Source organism: Kogia breviceps, chromosome 12, assembly GCF_026419965.1.
Source record: "Kogia breviceps isolate mKogBre1 chromosome 12, mKogBre1 haplotype 1, whole genome shotgun sequence".
NCBI classification, from domain to species: Eukaryota; Metazoa; Chordata; class Mammalia; order Artiodactyla; family Physeteridae; genus Kogia; species Kogia breviceps.
Window position 1 is genome coordinate 9,673,912 of NC_081321.1, and position 20,213 is coordinate 9,694,124.

At 48.6% G+C, this 20,213-nt stretch overlaps 1 protein-coding gene across 2 annotated transcripts in view; it reads right to left on the reverse strand.

The window, feature by feature from the left end:
- Window positions 1–2,609: 2,609 nt before the first annotated feature.
- Window positions 2,610–20,213, reverse strand: part of GRIN2B (glutamate ionotropic receptor NMDA type subunit 2B) — a 422,513-nt gene continuing 404,909 nt past the window's right edge. For both annotated transcript variants that reach the window (XM_067008755.1, XM_059081259.2), the window contains 4 exons: window positions 13,250–13,410; window positions 11,255–11,442; window positions 8,451–8,689; window positions 2,610–5,822 (listed from right to left, as the gene is read on the reverse strand). In XM_067008755.1, coding sequence (XP_066864856.1) covers window positions 3,918–5,822; window positions 8,451–8,689; window positions 11,255–11,442; window positions 13,250–13,410 — 2,493 coding nt within the window. In that variant the 3' untranslated portion in view covers window positions 2,610–3,917. The remainder of the gene's footprint in view (window positions 5,823–8,450; window positions 8,690–11,254; window positions 11,443–13,249; window positions 13,411–20,213) is intronic.

Below are 20,213 nucleotides of genomic sequence, written 5' to 3' on the forward strand. Positions count from 1 at the left end.
TTGGTAGGAATGCCGAGATTTAAGCATGGCCACCGACAGGAGTGATATATAGGACCACACCCAGCGACTCACTTCCACGGTGGAAGGGAATGAGAGAGGACACGAAAGATAGAAAGCACGGGCTCCGAAGAAAAGTCGGAACCATCAGCGCCCCCAAGGGTGTCCGTGGAATCTCACGGTTTGGACAGACTGGGTCTTTTTCCAGACCCATCTGTAGAAGAGATGGGGCTGATAGCTGAATTCACCCTCATGCGTGTTTCCTGGCTTCTTATTTTGCAATGAAGTTAACATCTAGAACTTGGCATGGCTCAGCCTTCCTTTCTCTAAGCTTTCTTGAGCAGCCCGTGAATATCTTATTTGGTCTCAATTCATACATTCAGTCGAAGAGAAGTGACCAGCGGGGCCCAAAGAGGGGTTTCGAGAAATGGAATTACCCAGCTGACAGCTTTTGATGATGGCAGGATAGGACAAAAGTGTAACGTAATATCTCAGCTAAGTGGATTTGGAAATGTCATCTGGTGGTAAAGAGAGAGAGGCTGCCACCCTTCACAAGGCCAAGGGTCCAGTGAAAGGAATTCTACTTGTCTGGTTAACCCAAGGTCAGGTTCTGAATACCTGGCTCGAGGCAAATAGCACCTTCCTGATGGCAGAAGCAAGGACAAGGCAAATATAAAGTCACTACCGGTACTGTCCCTCCTGTGCTCACCCTTCTACCTCTAAACCCAACTTCTGAGACCTTTCTAAGAGAATCTCTGGCCACTGAGCTTTGAGTAGAGCCGGTAATCTTTTCTGGAAAAGCATGCACATTTGTAAGATATGTATCCAGGGCTACCTCCCTGTAACCAGATAGCACATGCTTCAAGAAAGGAGACCTCGTGGGAATTTTCTGGGTGTGCTTGCAGTGTTGATCTCTCAGGAGGAACGGAAGGGGCCGGGGAGAGGGCTGGAGCCCAGGTAGTAGGAAGAAAAGAGTCAGAGTGACTGAGGTGCTTGTTAAACATTAGAGGGGGCTGCGGGGAGATTTCTTAAGACTGAGCTTCCTGAAGCTCAGCTCAGGGTTGATTTGACCTCAGTTCTGGTTTAAGCCCTTTGGGGAACCTTTCCCACCCTCGGTGCCGACAGGGAAGATATGGCGCCACCAGCTTGACTTTGCACGGATGCTGGTGATCTGTGGTCTACCTGGAAGATAGGAGCTGGGCCTGGGGTTTGCCTGGAGCCAAACCGGACCTGACGTCAAGCCCAGGCCGACAGGCAGGCCTGACTACTTCTCGCAGGCCAATGAGAAGACTGGTGAGGTGGGCGGTGGAACACACAGCCCTCCCCTGGCTTCGTCACCGCGGTGGCCTCCATTCCCGTTCATTGCTCTCCGGACACCCTGAAGCGAAAGCCGTACAAAACAACTCTCCCGAAATGGAAAATGAAACCCGGTAACAAAACACTTCTTCCCCCTGCACTCCCATCCAGACCCCGCTCCCTCCGGCCAACACCCTGAATACTCACGAGAGAACACTTTATCTGTACAAAATTAATTAGAAAACAAGATATTTACATATGAAATAAACACCATCTCGATTTCTGTCACCAGCGGAGACGACAGAGCCCCCTTTGTTCTAGATTGCTGTTCGCTAGGTGAGTCGGTTTGGTTTTTTTGTTGGAAAGGGATGAGGTAAGAGGCAGAGCGAGCGGGGAGCCCCTGGCCTGGGACAGAGTCGGAGCGAAGAATGTTTGACCGCCCTTCGCCTTCTTCCTCCTGGAGGCGTCTCACGCCCTCTGTCCTCCCTCTCCAAGTCCTTCCTTGAATCTAAGGTAAAGCACTCCGTGCTCCTCTCTCCAAACCTGCGAGAGGTTCGGCCCCTTGCCCCCGGGTTCGTTTGAAAAAGAAAACAAAGCTTTACAAGGCCTTCGGTTGGCTTGAAAATGAAAGATACTGAGGTAAAAATCAAGGAGGAGAGCCGGGGCAGTAGTCAGGGGCTGGGGGGTGAGGTAGGGGGGTGAGTCGGGGTGGGTGGGACTTGAGGAGACACGGCAGCTTCCTTCCCGAGGAGGATGAGCACCTTTCTGGTTTATGTGTCCTGTGCGCAACACGGAGATCCTGCAGCCCAGCTTCCAAACTGACCTGGCTCTTTGGCTGCCACCCTGGGTAAGGGGAGGATGGCAGGACAGAGGAACTGACCCACGGAACACGCCTGCCCCAAGTTTCAGGACTGGCAGTGACAAGTATTCGTTTCCCTTCTCAAGTTTCCAACTTTGCGTGAAGGGGGTATCACATCTGCCAGTGCCCTCATCCCTGGAGTTTTATATGTATATATATATATATATATGTGTGTGTGTATATATATATATATTTTATTCTTGACTGGTACAATCTGGGAGGGGAAGGAGGTGTTGCAGGAAGGTGGAGGGGTTTCTACAGAGTGTGTCCACCCTGGGTTCAGCGTCACATCCTCAGGGAGCCAGACCCAGAAGGGGAGTCCCTTCTCCTCGCCTCCCGTCCCCACTTCCGGACCTCTTCCCTTCCCTCCACTGTCTCCCGAGCTGTACTCGTGGAGCAAGCTCATGCCTCTTCACTGGCTGTTCCGTATCAGTTGTGGCCAATTCGGGGGGGTGGGGGGGCGGCGGTAACAAGCCTGCTCTCCTAGCTCCAGGTTAAGTAAGAAGGGATCAAAGCATTGAAAACATCCCCCTCTCTCACTTACCCGACCATAAATGACCCCCCCTGTCCTTCAAAGCCTTACTTAGCTCCTCCCCACAAACTGGCCAGCTGAGGGTCTAAAAATCTCAGACGAGCTTTGTACAATCTTCTGTCCTCAGGTACGGGCCAAAAGAATCCTGGCTGCTTCTATCTCCCTTGAGCCTTCCTGGAAAGTTCTTGGCCAAAACTGGTGGAATGTATTGGCAACCACGGAGGAATTATTTTTGTGCGTTGCTCTTGTAGGATCGTTCACCCACGTTTTTGTCTAGACCACGGGAATTTCTCCGTCAAGAACTTCCGTTCTCCTCATTCGGGAAGGGTGAAGGGGAGAGACAGCCAAAATTCAGGTAACACAGGACCATCTCTGTTTGTATATAAGCCAAAACAAGCCCGGTGCTAAGGGATATTGAAAGAAACATCGTTATGAGTCCAGCTTGCCTTCTCCGCATGAGAAGGCCCGATGACAGGCGTGTACAGACAACACGTGTGCACGTGTATATAGACGCACACGCACACGCCTTCCTTGCCTCTAACGCACCATGAAACCCCGCTCTGACGTACTTTCCATCATCCGCCAGTGACCCTTCATTCCAGTTCACCACCAGTAAAGTCTCATGGAACTGAAGCAAACGGTTTTTTTTTTTGGCTTATATAGAAACACACGTGGCTTCCCACCCTCTGCTCGGCGCACGATCCCCAAACACACGCCATCTAAGCAACAAGAATTTAGCAAAAGCCTCTTTAAATCATTCACAGGCAGTATGCTAAAGGAGCTTATTGGGGCGCTTTCGCTTCCTCACCTAAACATACAGATCAGTTCGGGGAGAGCTATCCTGTGCTCCCGTGGCCTCCTCCTGCTTCTAACTTGCGTCACTCGAAGCGGGTGGCAGAGAGTCCTTCCACGCTAGGAGGAAGCTCGCGTGGCGCCACGTCCTTCAACCACTCCGCCCCCGCCGGCCGAGCGAGCCCACCGTATCCTCTCGCGGGAACTGGGAACTGGAAGGATGGACAGACCGGGAAGGAGGAGGGGACTGGAAAAGGAGCAGAGATGGTTCTGGTCACCAGGGTCGCCCTCAGAAGGAATCAGGATCCCATAAATAAATGAAAACGACAAGAAAGGAGCAAATGGGAACCGAGTTCACCCCCGTCGCCCTCTGCGACATGCGCGCCACACGTCCACAGCCCCGACCCTCCCGTACCCACCTTCGCCTCTCTCTTCCCTCACTCAGACATCAGACTCAATACTAGACAGTTTCTCATACACATGCCCATTGCTGGAGCCATTGAAAGCCCTGGGGTTTTTGTTGTTAGGCACACAGGGGTTGGACTGGTTCCCTATACAGATGTCTTTCTGGAAACGGCCCGGTACAGCCCCGTGCAGGGCCGACACCACCGGCTTGTTGGTGACAAGGGCACGGAAGTCCGGCCTGGCCTTCGGCACCCCTGCCACCGTGGGCTGCCTGAAGAAGTAGGATTTGCTGCCGTGGAGCAAGCACTGGTCGTCCCCGAAAGTGGGGATGAAAGGGTTCTGCGTGACCCGGTCGGGGTAGAGCGACTTGCTGAGCATGTAGCTGCTGCCGCTGCCGCCGCCGCCGCCGCCGCCGCCGCCGCCGCCACCGCCGCCGGCGGGGTTGCCATGGTTGCCGTGGTGGTGATGTCCCGCGGCCGGCGCCGCCGCCTTGCCGTTGCCGAAAGCGCTCTCGCCGGCCGCCATCTCAAACATGTGCGCGTAGGGACTGCCGTCCAGGAAGCGGCCCTTGTCTTTCAGGCTCACGCTGCGCGGGGCCAGGGCGGCCTCCTCCTTCTGCAGGTCCACGAAGGTGTCGTAGGAGTGCTGGCGCCGCAGCTTGTTCCGGGTCTTCTTCTGCGCCTTGGAGTTGGTCGGGCTCTGCGGGTACTTGGCGGCGGGCGCGCCGGACGGCACGGCCACCGGGGCGGCCGGCTGGTCCAGCTCCTGCAGCGAGTTGTCCTCGCTGATGTCGTACAGGTTGCCGGCCTTCTTGCACGCCTCGCAGCGGATGCACGCCTGCCGGCCCGAGTTCTGCCCGGCCACCGAGCTCGAGTAGTTGTGCAGCTTGGACGGGCAGCTGCGGCAGAAGTTGCCGCCGGGGCGCTCCTCCCAGTCCACGTTGGTCAGGCTCTTCTCCCAGGGGGCCGGGACCCCGCCGACCCCGCCGTGCTTGTCGCCCGGCCCGTGCTTGAGGTGCGACCGGTTGGTGCAGGGCCCTCCTCCGCCGACCGAGTCGCGCTTGAAGTCCTCGCCGCGCTCCTTGTAGATGTCGGTCAGGTCCACGTGCTCCCAGTGCGGCGAGGTCTCCTTGGCGCGGAACTGGTCCAGGTAGAAGTCCCGCAGCCCCTCCTTGTCCCTGAAGTAGCGCTTGTGGTCGGGGGAGCGGGGCGGCCGGCGGCGGTAGGCCAGCTCGATCTCGTCGAACTCGCGGCGGGACTTGGCCGAGGCCGGCCGCTTCTTCAGGCTGTCCTTGTACTGCTGCTTCCGCCGCTTGGCCGCGTTGCCCTCGATGTTGCCGTAGGTGACCGTGTGCGTGGAGATGTCCGACACGTCGGAGCGGATCAGGTCGTCGTGGCCGCCGTAGCGGTCGCTCTTGAACGAGAACTTGCCGTACAGGTCGCCGAGCTGGCCGTGCTTGGAGGAGGGGAGGCCGATGTCCAGGGGCTTCTTGCCGAGGGACCTGGGCTGCGTGGTGAAGGGCGGGTTGTCGCAGTCGTAGAGCCCGTCGATGGAGCTGGCGCTGCCGATGCTGTGCGGCCGGTGGTGGGGGTCCTGGTACGCGTTGCTGTCCTTCAGCTGCAGGTTACCGAAAGTCCTCTCCACCTCGCTGATGTAGTCGCTGAAGAGGTTCTCCTCGCAGGGCGGGTTGTTGTAGGATTTGCAGTCGGAGTGCGTGAAGCTGCGGCGGTGCTCGGAGATGTCGTAGACGGACGACTCGCGGCGGATGAAGTCCAGGGCGCTCTGCGGGGAGCCGTTCACGCCGGACAGGTTGGCCATGTTCTTGGCCGTGCGGAGCAGACGCAGGATGTTGGAGTGTGTGTTGTTCATGGTCGCGGTGGGGGAATTCATCACGGATTGGCGCTCCTCGATGGCCACCCCGTGGATGCAGCTGTAGATACCCTGGAGGGAGGATGGGACCGGTTAGGTCTCCGGCGAGGCAGGAAGTGACCATAAAGAGCGCCCCCCGCCCCCAACCAACCCACCACTGACTGCCTAAGTGGCTGAGAAAAGTCAGAGAAGACCTGAAAGAGGTGGTCTTACACACTCGCAGAAACCTACGGCTAGAAGCTTGCCTGGCTTATATCCCCCTGCGTTTAGCAAGTCGCATCACGAGCTGGTGGCCTTGGCGATCCAGAGGGGACATGGCTACACCGAGTGACTCGAGCAAATGGATTCGAATTGTAAGACAGGACGTTCTTGCCTCAACTCCACTACTGACTCGAATTGATTTTCCTTTCCGTGCTGGGGTTTTTGTGTCTCAAAAATGAGGCCGTGATAGCAACTGAGAGCAAAAAATACTGTGTCAGCCTTCTGGAAATCAGTAGCAATGCTCTACGGATGCCGGGGCTTTTCGGCCCTGGCTGGTCACCCTTGGCTGTGGCGGTAAAGCACGGCGGCACCCGGGCGCTCACAACTGCCGCTCCTGCGCGGCTCTGACAAACTCTGAGCAGCTTTTAGGATTTTGGTCCCCAAATCACTGAGCTGAGCTGAGCAATTCTCTTCTTGAGCCAAGCGCGAACCAAATTCACAGAGACAATCAGGCAGCAGCCCTGGGGTCAAAGAGGGATTCTTCTCCTGTTGTGCCCTATACCAGGGCAGGAAGGACCTGGGACAGATATCCCAGTACCAAATAGGAATAAAGAATCCCCTTGCTGGGGAGAGGGGGGTGGGGGAGGGATGGACTGGGAGTTTGGGGTTAGCAGATGCAAACTATTATATGTCGGATGGATTAAACAACAAGGTCCTACTGTAGAGAACTACATTCAGTAGCCTGTGATAAACCATAATGGGAAAAAAAAACTATGAAAAAGAATGTATATAGATGTATGACTGAATCACTTCGCTGTGCAGCAGAAATTAACACAACACTGTAAATTAGCTGTACTTCAATAAAATAAACACATAAATAAAAGAACCTTGTAGAATCCTCTCCTTTATTCTCTCTTTAGCTCCTGGTTTCCTCCTTATAGTTTCTCACTCAGTTACTCTGATAATAAGTAATTAATATCTTAACAAATTAGTATTGACTGAGAACGGCCTGTGTGCAGCTCCTTGCGCAGAGCCCTGAAGAGCACCGTCCGGTAGAGGGAAAGGCTTGGGCTCAAGTCTAAAGTCAGGCCGACCTCCTGCCAATCTCTTGCTCCCTGCCTTGAAAGGCGGACACATTTGGAACTTCTCTGCCTGGCAAAGGAAGGTCCTTGTAGAGGAGCTTGTTTGAACTGTATCTATAAAACTAGGGGGATACATTTGGAAAGGGGCTGTCCTGTCGGAGGGGGATGAGAGGAGAGAAGATTAGAAAGGAGAATGGCAGCTAAATGGGAAAGAAGGAAGCTTTGCATAAGAGAAGCCTCAGTTTGCCCGAGGCAGCAGTGAGATAAGAGATGTTTAAGAGAAGGTTCCTCTGCTTTCCTTCTCAGGCCTCCTTTCTAACCCTTCTTGATTATGGCCAGGAGAAAATGCATTTTTCCTCTACAGAGCCATTGATTATGTCGAGGGGCTACAAATGGCATTTCTATTACAGGTTCCCCTCACTGCTGCCACCCCCCTCTCTGGAGAGGTCTTGGGAAGGGCCACGCGGGGCAACAACGGGGCTCAGGGGCCGCAAGTCCCAACCTCCTGCTCCGGGGCAACCGAATGGCCTGAAGCAACTCACAGCCAGAGAGGACACTTTCTCTGTCCACTAAAATACTACAGGAGAATGAGCAAAGATGCAACAATTTAATGAGTACTCCATTTTCTCATATAATTCCATTAGAGACAAAGTTGGTTCTTTATGTCTGAAGCCTAGACCTCTATTTGAAGAGGACATTTGAGTTCACATCTCATGCATGAATCCCATAACTTTATTAACAAATTCAAAAGAAGTCTTTTTTTTTTTTAAGCTCTTTCCTGTGACCCTCTGTTCATATTAAAAACTGTGTCCAAAATCTCACTTTGGACTAGACACAAAGAAGAGAACTAAATAAAGAACGGCTTCAGTTACGCTCTCGCTCCAATTAAGGAAGTTTCTGGAATGCAAATTTCTTACAGGTCAGGACTTATTTCTGAAGGCTCTGTTAAGCTCTTTAACTCCCCAACTCACACATGGTTAAAACATAGAGTAGGACGGTGCAATTACCAACAATATACCTTTGGATGTCAGAATAAGAGAGATATAGTTCATGATTTAAATAGAAATGTGATTTTTTAAAAGGATTAAATGATCAACCCAACCTCTGCAGAATTAACGAATGGTGATGAAAGGCATCTGGGAAAAGGCCAAATGTTTCCTTTTGATAGATCTGCCAGTTCTTATTGAGAACCAAATGCCCAAACCCCACACAGAAATCTGTTTCTTGAAGGAAAAACTGCATCACCTGTTTTTTGAGCCACTTGAAATTACATCATCCCACCCGCCTGGGGAAATGTACATGATGTGGCTTCTCGCTTTAGCAGCCTCAGGCTGGAGTTAGTGCCCTCCCGGGTCTCTGTGCTCTGCACAGTGAGCTGTCTTCCCCAAGCTCCAAGCACCTAAAACAAAGCACTTACTCTGCTGATGGAGAAGACCATGCCGGGCTTGCCAGAGCACACACCCATAAAGCAGTGCCGGAACTGCCAATAGAAGAGGTGTTCGCAAATGAAGGTGATGAGGCTGAGAGCCATGGCGGCCCCCAGCATGTAGAAGACGCCCGCCATGTTGTCAATGTCCAGCTGGCTGCTCATGACCTCATTCTTCTCATTGTGGCAGATCCCGGTGAGCCACAGAGCTTCCAGCTCCTCCATCTCCCCTGGGGGGCGGGACGGCAAGGAGAAGAGGCAGAGAGAGGAGAGAGGGGTGGAGTAGACAGAGGGGGTGAGCGGGGTGTCGGGGAAAGGAGACGAAAACATGAGAGAGAAAGAGAGAAGGAGACATCAAGAAAGAAAACCAACAGAGACAGTTAGCGATTTTATCAAATACCGTTATGGAGGAACTTATCAATGTATTCAGGTGTTCAATGAAAACATAATGTGGGTACCACCGGTGACACAAAGATAGGAGACATTACCTCTGTGCCCCATTACCTACGCAGTGTAAATCGGTATATAAGCAATCAGTATGACAAGCTATATGCAGGTCACAAGAGCTGCTTGAATTAGTGAGAGTAACTTTGCAGATGGGTGGCCAGTGGGTTTTCACGAGGAACGCAGGACTTGGAGGTGGGCACGGTGAATGGGTGAATCTTAATTGATGTTGCACAAAAAGGCACTCCAGGCGGCAGAAATAGCATGATCGAGGGGAGGAAGGTAGAAAATCACAAGGCGTATTTGGGAAAGGCAGGCAGATCTCACAGAGTAACGGTAGGCAGAGGAAGCTGAATACAAAAGGCTGATGCCAGGTCGCTGAGGGCCTGAGTATCAGACTGAAGCACTCTGAGCTTTCTGTTGTTGTCGCCGTAGACAGTAAGGAACAGCATAACCGAACCAGCGATTCAGTAAATTGCTCTCAAAAGATGTGCAAAGCAGATTGGGTGGGGGGAGGAGAGACAGAGACGTTTGGGCAGAGAGATTGATTGGTTCCCCAGAGGCCCTCAGGCTACCTGATCTCTTGTTGAAAATATAAATATTCACAGTCAAAGGGAGGAAGCTGCAGTAAAAAGGAGACCACCAAATGAGGACCTGCCTCCTTCTAACGCTGCTTAAGGAAGTTTTGATTAATTCAAGCCATGCCAGGTTACAATAACCTTGATCCACTTCGGTGGATACTAGGAATTGGAAAGGTAGCAATTGTAGACAAAAGGAAAAGGACAGACACCATATGGCCGAGAACACATCTAATTCCAGAGAAGCGAAAATCTGAAAATCTCATGAAGAAAACTGCCTGTTCCAGTAGTTCCAGTTAGGTTCAAAATGTGAACCTTGTCTGAATAATCTGACCGAAGCCCTGGCAACTACTGCAAATCGTCTCTACGGCTGCTCTCCCTCGTGGATAGAGGCCCCGTTATTGCCTTTAAGTGACAGCTGCATTCCAGCGACAGAAACTCTTATACCAAAATGGCTTGTAACACTCCACCTAGAACCCCCCTCCTCTTTCCAATGTTAATCAGATCACTTTTTACTCATTTCTTGGATCCAACTATGATTTTCCTACCTAGGGAACAGCTGGCTTCGCCCAGAGTCTGACCATCTCCCTATGCTCTTGTGCTGCTTCTCGCATCCCTAACAGCAGAGATTCTGCAGACAGAACTTAGGGAACCGCTTGGTTGATGGCCTGTGAGGCCAAGTAGAGTCAGGCCGCTCATGTGAGCCGCACAGGAGGAGTAGGTGCTTTAGACGATCAAGTGAAGAGGGATGTGGAAGGCGTGAGCGTAATGAAACAGGAGATGGGATTTCCTCAAAGCAAGCTGTCTGCTCAGTCGGCTGCGAGAATCACTCTGGAGAGTGAGTGCCTTCCGGTGTCTGCCTCTGAGGACCCTGGCCCTGCTTCCTACCTCTTCCAGAGGGAAAAGCAAGATGGGAGAGGGAAGGAGGAGTAGACGGCCACGTGTGGATTTCTCTGCCCTTTCTCTGGCCCCAGAGAGAGCAGAGACCTTCCCAAAATTCCATCCACTGCTCTGGCCACATGTGAGAAGACTGGGGAACTTCTAATCCCAGCCCCTCTTACTTTATCCCTGAGGGTTGGATCATACCCTGCAATCCTGAAACACACCTCCTTGACTGACTAATCCTCTCCCCCAAATTTCACCCTGGGGGTTGGATTGTATAACCACGCCCCACTGCCCCCCGCAGTTCCTTTGTTGAAGTCCTAACTCCTAGTACCTTGAAACGTGACTTTATTTGGAAGTAGGGTAATTGCAGATGTAACTGGTTAAGATGGGGTCACCTGGATACGGTGGGCTCCTAATCCAACAGAACTGGTATCCTTAAAAAGGGAGGGAATCAGACACAGACACGTACAGAGGGAAAACACGCACACAGGGAGAAAGCTATGTGAACATGAAGGAAGAGCAGGCGTGATGCGTCTACAAGCCAAGGAACGCTGTAGATTGCCAGCAAACCACCAGGATCTTAGGGGAGAGGCGTGGAGCGGATTCTCCCTCGAGTCCCTCATTAGGAACCAAAGCCGACACTTTGATCGTAGGGTTCTGGTCTCCAGAACCTTGAGACAAATGTCTGTTGCTTAAGTCACTCAGTTTGTGTTACCTTGTTACAAAGCGTTAGGAAACTAATATATATACCCTCCAAATCTCCTAGTATACTGTGAAACGCTTTTCTAGAAATGCAGAGGTTAGAGGGATGGGGAAGGAAGAGGGGTTGATGTTTCGGACTGGCCATCGGAAGAGGCCAAACAGGCACTGTCCCTTTCTTTAACTCACCATCTCCGAAGAGCTGCAGGATGGCAAGGTCCACCTGGCGCTTCCATCCAGAATCCTTTTGGATGGCAATGCCGTAACCAGTGGAAGCAAAGACCTTCCCGCTGCCAATGGTCACCAGCTTGCAGCCTTCGTCTCTGCCCGCCATGTAGTTCAGCACTGCTGCATCGTAGATGAAGGCATCCAGTTTCCTGTGCGAGAAAGAAACAAACGGAGCAAGTCCAGTGGAGGAATTTTAGTACAAAACTACCAGTGGGGTCATTAATAGGAAGCAGTAGGGCTCCAGCAGACTTTGGGGGGAAGTGGGTCAAAGTAAGGCTCAAGGTGGAACTCAGCCAGAAACTACAGCCTAAATCCCAGGCTGTTCTTTGTGTGATTTCAGGTTGAAAGGAGGAGCGCTCTCTCCCTCCCACTGGGATTGATAAGAATGTAAGCTGGGCCTGAAGCCAACTCATAAGCTGTGTCTGAAAGGAGAAGGAGTAAAAAGGAATCAATAAAAATAATAACAGAAATAATGAAAAGGAACCATGACAATGATAACAACAAATAGCATGTGGGTTAGACTTCTAGAGCATTCTTCATTTCTCCGTTCATTACAGTCCGCAGTGGGGTCAGCGTAGGTAGACGTGTAGCACTAGATGGGCAATGCTTTTTCTGCAGTCAGAAGGGTTTCAATATTCCGTTTTGCAGCGCAAGGAGAGAAGTGACTCATTGGGGTGGTGGCAGCACAAGCTTGTGTCAAGAGCAAATGTGTGAAACCACGAGCCAGTGCAGCATGCAGGAGAATTCAGAGGTCTCAAATTCCCAAACGTATGAGAATCTCATTGCACATACTGTGCTTTTCAAGGAGAGAATATATAGGGAAGGGGGTAAAGCTAAGGGCAAGGTCAGGAAGGTAGACGTCAGTGTTTAAACACATCAAAGGGAGAAGAAGAAAGTGATGGATTCACACAGGTAATAGAGAGGTCTGCAAGAGAGAAAGGCAAGCACCATTCTCTTCATTTTTACAAGGTAAGTGAGCTTTACTACTCCTTAAGAAAAAAGAAACGCTTCCTGGCATGATAAGACACAGAACATTTTTTTCAAAGGGCCTGTGAGTATCCTTTAGGAGGGGTGTCCATCAAGAAGCCAAAGCTCTGATTGACAACTGTGATTGTACCGGGGGCCACACAGCCCAGAGCGGCCCACCCCAAACTCAGATCCCCTCTTCTGAAATCTGCCGTGACTTCATAATGATACGACAGAGTCTAACGGTATTTAAGTAAACATGCATCTGGGTGCTTCTTCCAGAACCAGAGCCACTAGGAGGTCTAAGTGTTGCTAGTTAACCTACAACACAGGAAATGAGCTATGAGGCCCCCAATTTGAGGACCCTCAAATTCCAACAACTCTCATGGTCAATTGTTGGTCTTATTCTGCAGCTGTGCCTTCTGAAGGCCAAATGAATGAATGTGGCTGAGAGATTATGCAAGCAAACGTATTTGCAGTTCATGAGCTCCTTTTAGTGAACGAACTGAGATTACAGAGCTGGAGCAAAGAATGCCACCTTTGTGGGAATTGGAGACTGGTTAACACATTCTTACTGTGTGTTGTCTGAAAACTTTTACCCTTTCATTGTTTATTTCTCCCTGTCCATAAGACACCCAAGTCATCATTTTCACCTTTTGGTCAACAGGTCTTTATTTCGTGTGTAACGTGTGAACTTTAGCCTTGACTCTCCCCTTCGACTTTTACACCTATTACGTTCTTGTTTCATGTTTACATTAATGCAAGTAGAATACAGTTTATTAAAAGTACACAGAAGTGAATAATAGAATAGGAACCTCTGTGCACTGGCCTGAATTAAACCGTCACTTTAACGTGGAGAGCCATAAAGAGCAACTGCAGCCTTCTTCGCTTTAACGTGGTTCGGCACCAGGCATGGCACATCTGACTCCACGTATGGTTAATAAACGGGAGCAACATATCAAAGATTCTGAGCTTGGAAGCAGTTCTTACCCTGTTTTCAGGGAGAGCAATGCATCATCCACACCCCTCTGGTTGAACTTCCCCATGTAGGCGTGCATTTCCGCATAGTTATTGCGAATATTCCTCTCGGTGCTGCCGTTGGGCACGGTGCCAAAGCGGAAGGGGGGTGAGAAGTCATTAGGTCTCTGGAACTGGAGACAGAGAGAGAGAGAGAGAGGGAGAGAATATGAGTACTTCAGAAAATGTGAAGAGATATTACGTTAGCACTAGTGGATTTATCATGGAAGGGACAAACAAGAGTTCACCAAATACATTAGCCCTCACTCAGGAGCAGCAATTGCTATCTGAAAGTGAACTCCAATTCAACTCAATTTATTCCACATTGTTGAGAGCTTTCTATCTGCCCACCCTTGACTTGAATCTGTAACACTTGCGTGCCGCATTTATGCATGCTGCACAAAACCAGGGATGATGGAAATGTGCTATTAGCTTAACTGCAGTGGGTTGGCTACCTTTATTTCTGAAAATTGTGTGAAATCTGCTTCCAGGTCCCTTCATTGCACTATCAAGGCTATAGGATGTTAGTGAGGTAAGCTACATCATACTCCTGAAAATCACTTGTTGGATGGCAAATATGTTTTGCTAAGAAGTTTTCTCTTGACCTTTCTTGATGCTTTAAAAGCCCAGATTTATCCTACACGAGTTGAAGGATAAATTGTAAAAGCAAATGCAATTTTAATCATGTTCGCTCTCGTGTTTAAGAACTGAGTGTGGATTACCAGGGCTTAGCATCACAAAGTGAAATCTCTTGGATGTTCACCCCTATGACATCAGCTTTATTTCTGGCTATTGCCCTGCAATGAGCAAGTCTTTATGTTGTTTCCTGAACACACAATTCATTCATTTGTATCTTCACAGCCTCATAGAGTCTGTTCCCTCAGCATGAACTCACCTTTCTCCCCGGGCCATTTCATGTCCTTCACCTCAACATGTAACTCAAAGCAATTTCTTCAGGACACTTTCTATGAGTTCTTCCTTCCATCAAGTCTACCCAACAGTGACCCATCAGTACTTTGTGTTCTTGGTTTAGATCATAATTAATACTACAAATTCATTTATTTTCTAAATGAGCTGGCTAAGTTCTGAGAGCTAGTCTCTGACGTAGTCATGAAGCTCTAGATTGAGACAGATATGGACTGAAGAGCAGCTCTGCCACTTACTACTGTGTGACGTGGGGCAAGTAACAGGAGCTCTCTGGGCATCATTTCCTTGCATGTAACAAGGAGACAATAGTGTCTACTTTTCAAGATTGTTGTGTGTATTAAATGATACAATGTACAAGAAGTGCACGGCACAGCATCTTGCACACAGTAAGTGCTCAAAGAAGACTCCTTCTATTATTTTAAATTCATGTCTACATTCTGCATTCCCTAGTAAACGTCATACTTTCTAAGTTTCTCATTCTATTAGAACAGCAATGATGAGATGGAATGTGACCAGAGTGTGTGGGTCATATGTGCTGTGCCTTGGTATAGGAAAGACAATCTAGACATTTGAAGTCCACGTGGTTTCAATACTATACCGTTTACTGTGGAGATACATTTGAAAATCTAACTCAGGAGTACTCTGAAGCTTTGGAGCTGTCTGGGCTTCAAGCCATTCTCCTTTCTCCTTCCCTTGACCTGAGACACTCAAGAGCTTCTCAGAATATGGGGATTTCATGGACCACAAAATGTCACAGCACCAGGAACCATAAATGCCATCTTCATTGCTTTGAGTTGGCCACAGATAAAAGTAAGGTCATGCAGTGGTGTTCGTTAGGTAATCTGAGATGCATCAAAAGACCACTACTTTCTGACTTACCATGGTGCTTTTTGCCATTAAGAATTTCTGTTTAATTATTTTTAAACAGGTTGTGATTTTTAAGTGAATAAAGACACTATAAAAGAGTCAGAGAACTTTAGAGTTGGATGAGCCCCTCAAGGTTAACTAGTCCAAACCTTGCATCTTACAAATGAAGACAGAGGCCCACAGAGGACGAGTAACTTGCTCAATGTCCGACAGCAGCAGCGATGGCTAACGTTACCAGGAATCAGTTGGCTTAATTAATAGTATTCCTCATGGTCTCCGGCAGGTAACAAGTTGAAAGTAAACAGGGATATGTTTTGTTGCAAGAGACAGGATGCTGTGCATAGAACTGTCAATTATAGCACTTCAGATGTTTGAAAAAAGGTATCCCCCAATCACAAGTAGAGTAGATACCATGGCAGGCAGCAGTATAACGAAATAAGCTCCCTTTAACCAGTAATTCCCCACTTTGCTAGGACAATGACAAGTGATGCTCACAGTGTCCAAATACTAGGGTCCAAAGTATTTTCTGGAACATCAATGAAAGTTGAAATCATGTCCAGTACAATTCTGGTATAAATTTTTGTTCTCGTTTTTTTGAAAATCGGCAATCCATGTAAGGTAGATACAGTAATTTTTTTAATTAAAATTTTTTATCGAAGTATAATTGATTTATAGTGTTGTGTTAATTTCTGCTGTACAGCAAAGTGACTCAGTTATACAAATATATATTATTTTTCATATTCTTTTCCATTATGGTTTATAACAGGCCATTGAATATAGTTCCCTGCATTATATATAGTAGGACCTTGTTGTGTATCCATTCTCTATAGATAACAGTTTTCATCTGCTAATCCCAAACTCCCAATCCTTCCCCCGCCCCCCGCCTCCGCCTTCCCCTTGGCAACCACAAATCTGTTCTCTATAGATACAACAATTTTTGATTAACCAAATGGAATGTGATACCCAGAGTGCCTCACGTCCTGATGAAGCTAGATTATGGAAAGTTTCCATACTACTCTTAATTAACTTTAATTTCTAAGTTATCTTTAGATTTCTAGATGCTGTTTTATAACTATATCTTTGAATGCATAAATACTAAAGAAATAATAAAGGACCTAGGATAGTCAAGATGACCTTGAAGAAGAACAAAGTTGAAAGACTTATACTACCTGACTTCAAGACTTGTAAAGCTGTAGTGATCGCGACAGTGGGATATTAGCATAGAGAGAGAAAAGAGATCATGGGAACAGAATGGAGCGCCCCCAATAGACCAACACACGTATGGCGCAAAGGTGATTCAGGACAGATAGGACAGTCTTCAACTAGTAGTGTCAGGACAGCTAGCTATTCACATGCAAAAAACCCTTCGTTCCATATCTCACAAGATATATAGAAATTAACACAAAGTAGATCGTATATCTAAATACAAATCCTAAAATTATAACATTTCCAGGAGAAAATATAGGAGAAAGGTTTTGTCACCCTGAGTCAGACAAAGGTTTCTTAGATATGACACCAAAGTATAATCCACCACATAAAATAGATAAATTGGACTTCGTTAAAATTAAGAACTCTTTGAAAGACACCGCTAAAATCATGGAAAGACAAGCCACTGGCAAGGTAAAAATATTTGAAAACAACTGAAAGCTATTAAAGAACTAAAGGAATTAAATAAGAAGATAGCAAGACTCTTGAATAGTTAAAGCATCTTGCATCAGAAAACAATCAGAGAAATCAGCCAACACTAGAAGAATGGAAGGCGTGGTCCTGTGGAAAGCATTGGTCTTGGAGGCAGACAGTTTGGATTTGAATTCCAGATCTCTCTCTGACCAACTGCGTGAACATGGGCAAGTTATTTAAATTCATGGAGCCCCAGTTTTCTGGAAGTATTATTTTTAATTAATATTGAGATAATATCTGGGATTACTTAACACAGTATCTGGCACATGGCGGATTCTCAAAACTATTAACTGCTTCCATGAGGATGAAGTTCTAATATCTAAAATTGTCCTATGTTAGATAATGTTCCCTAAGATGGAGAACTCTTGTTCCCTAATTTGTTCCTTAAACTCAGCCAGTCTGGGGACCAAAAGGGTGAGTGGATCACCCCACAATTAGCTGAAGCAGAAGCAGAAGTGAGCCTGCCTTTTCCTTTGAAGATTCTTGTCCCAGCTTGGTGAGATTTAAATAAAAACCTAGATTTTTAAAAAAACTGTCATTGGAACTTGAATTTTACTAAAATTCATGGCCATGGAGAACTGTATTTTTAGTGAGGAAGAAGGAAAAAAGAATCCTCCAAATACCACCTTGATTCTTCCAATAACTTCCCTGTAATAAAACTTACCCCAAGCTGTGAGGCATTATATGGCACTTATTTAACCTGAATGGCAATCTGTGCTCTCTGGGGTTTGGGGAAGGAGTAAAATTTAGTACTGTCCAGAACTGGAAGTCTTAAAAATCCATAGAACAAGAAGGACTCTAAGAAACAAATTTTTAAAATATTAAAAAACCCAATACACCAAGGAGACCAGCATTGAATTTAAAAGCTCAGCCTGATTTTCAAATAGGGAATTTTATATAGTATTCCGTGTTAGTTGCCTTTGGCCATTATAGAGCTTCCTTGAACTTGGAATCTTTTTCCAGAGCTACCCAGGTCGGGATTCTAAAAACACACAGAGGAAAATAAAAACACAGAAAGGAAGGAACTTGGGGAATGGATCCCATTTCACAGATGAGGAAACTGAAGCCCTAAAGAGACCAAGGAAGTTGTTGCAGGCCACGTGGTGAAATAGGAGGACCAGCCTATAGGGCTTGAGCCCCGAGCTGAGCCCTCCCACTGTGGCTCAAATACCAGCCGCCTGGCCCTACTGTTCACTGGGGAGTGAAGCCGTGCACTGTGGAGCCGCCCGGTGAGGGTATCCTTCCCTTCCTGTCACATCAGATGCCAACACCTCCTTGGGATTCAACACAGGGTGCCCAGCCATCGCTGCACGCACACTCTCGCACAAGGGCAGAACAGTGCCAGAATGTGAAGAGACCTGTAATCTCACTTGATCCTCCTGGAGAGCTGCCGGGAGTCAGAATTCAGCCCTCTGAGCTCCTCAGACCATCATCTCAGCCCCCACCTTCATGACCTCAAAGTGAGTTAGTCCTGGCAGCCAGGCAAGGAGAGAGGTGCGTAGGCCAGGAGCAAAGGCCCTTTCCCCACCCAGAGATGGTGGGATTAGGGGGCACTGGGGCTGCCCCTTCCCAACAGAGAGGCTCTCCCGCAGCCTGCTGCAGAGAGAAAGGGAAAGGGGAAGCGGAAGAAGTCAAGGAAGTGGAGATCTGGGTCCATTTTGTTTGTTTATTAAATAAACATATAAACCGATTTTACTACGTATAAGGCAGTACTAATTTATTAATAGCAGCTACTCCTATTCGACACCTACATATGTACTGGGAACAACTCACGCTATCTCCTTTAATGATAATTAAAATGCATCCATTCATCTGACAAATATAGGCTGAGCAGCTAATAGTGCAGAGGACTGTATTTATGAGGATGCAAGAAGTTTACATACCAGAGAGTCAGAGAGGTAAACATTCATTCAATTTTTCATTCATTCATTTGTTCATTCATACAGACATTCAGCACATATTTATAGCATCTGTCACGATATTCTGGGTGCTGGGGATACAGTATGACAGGAGAGTAAGAACCTGCCTTCAAGGAGTTCACATTGTAAAGAAGTAGGGCAGATAATTAGTTGGTTTTTTTCTAATGTAATGGACTAACACAGAGCCACAGATTCTTTGTTAGTCCTTGTATAAGAGATGAAGTATGTTCCCTGTCCTTGATTCTGGCCTGGCCTTGTGACTTGCCTGACCAGTAGAATATGCAGAAGTAACATTCTGGGACTTCTGAGGCTAGGTCATAAGAACCTTGCATTCTCCTCCTGGGCCTCTTGGAACCTGGCTTCGAGGGGAGCGGTCACCTCTGTAAGAAGTCCTATGACCCTGCGGGCTCCACGCCAGAGCTGTCATATCTAGGTGCTTCTATCTGCAGGCCCGGCTGAGCCCAGAGCCTTCCAACCACTCCAGCGAGGGCACCAGGCAACCCCGCCCACATATCTGACCCACAAACTGGGGAAATACAATGCAATGGCCCTTGCTTTAAGCCACCAAGTGCTGGGGTAGGTTGCCGTGCAGCCGCAGGTAACGGGCACACAGGTGATCTCAAATAGTGAAAACCAAGTGCTGGGAAGAAATGGACACAGCTACGATACAGGATAAAGAGCGAGTGGCAGGAGAATAAGTTCAGCCCGGCTGTCCCAAGAAGCCCCCTCTGAGAAAGGTGGCATCTGAACAAAGCGCTGGATGACGAGGAGGAACCAGGCACGTGAGGATCGGGGGAAGTGCAGCGGGTGTGGCTGGGGGACTGGGGTGACACGCGGGGCGCCTCGGAGCAGCGTGGCCGTGACAGTGGAGGCCAGAGCAAGGGGCGCGGTCCTGAACAGCCTTAAGGAGGCCGCAGGGCCGAGGCTAAGAGCTGAAGGGAGAGTCATCTAGTAGGACAAGAGGAGAGAAGGGGTTTTTCGACAGACACAGCAGTCTGTGCAGACGCAGGGCCCTGGGAGAGACCGGGCATGACTGGAGATCAGGAGCAGTTTGTCATTGCTGGAGCCTAACAGATATGGCCCTGGTAACTGGAGGGCAACAGGGCTGAAGAGGCAGGGCCTGGTTCACATTGGGAGTTGAATTCTGCACAAAGGAGTTCAGAGTCCACGCTCTAAGGGAAAAGAACCGGCAGCGCCTCTGGAGCCAGACTGCTTGAGTTCTGCCGCTTAATAGCTGTGTGACCTGGAGCAACTCACTTAACTTCTCTGTGCCCCAGTTTCCCCATCTGTACAATGGGGCTAATAATGCTACCTACCTCATGAGGCTTCTTAGTATTCAACAGGTTGATCTGGGCAACATGTTAGCACAGTGCCTGGCACATGTTAAACACACTATATTCGCTATTATTACTGTCATCATCATCCTTATCAGAAGCAACCGAAGAATTCTGGCTGAGTGTCAAGACTGGGTTTTTGTGTCAGGAAGAGCCCGGAGGGTCAGCATGAAGAGCAGGCTGGAAGGAATGAAGTGGAGAGACAGGAGC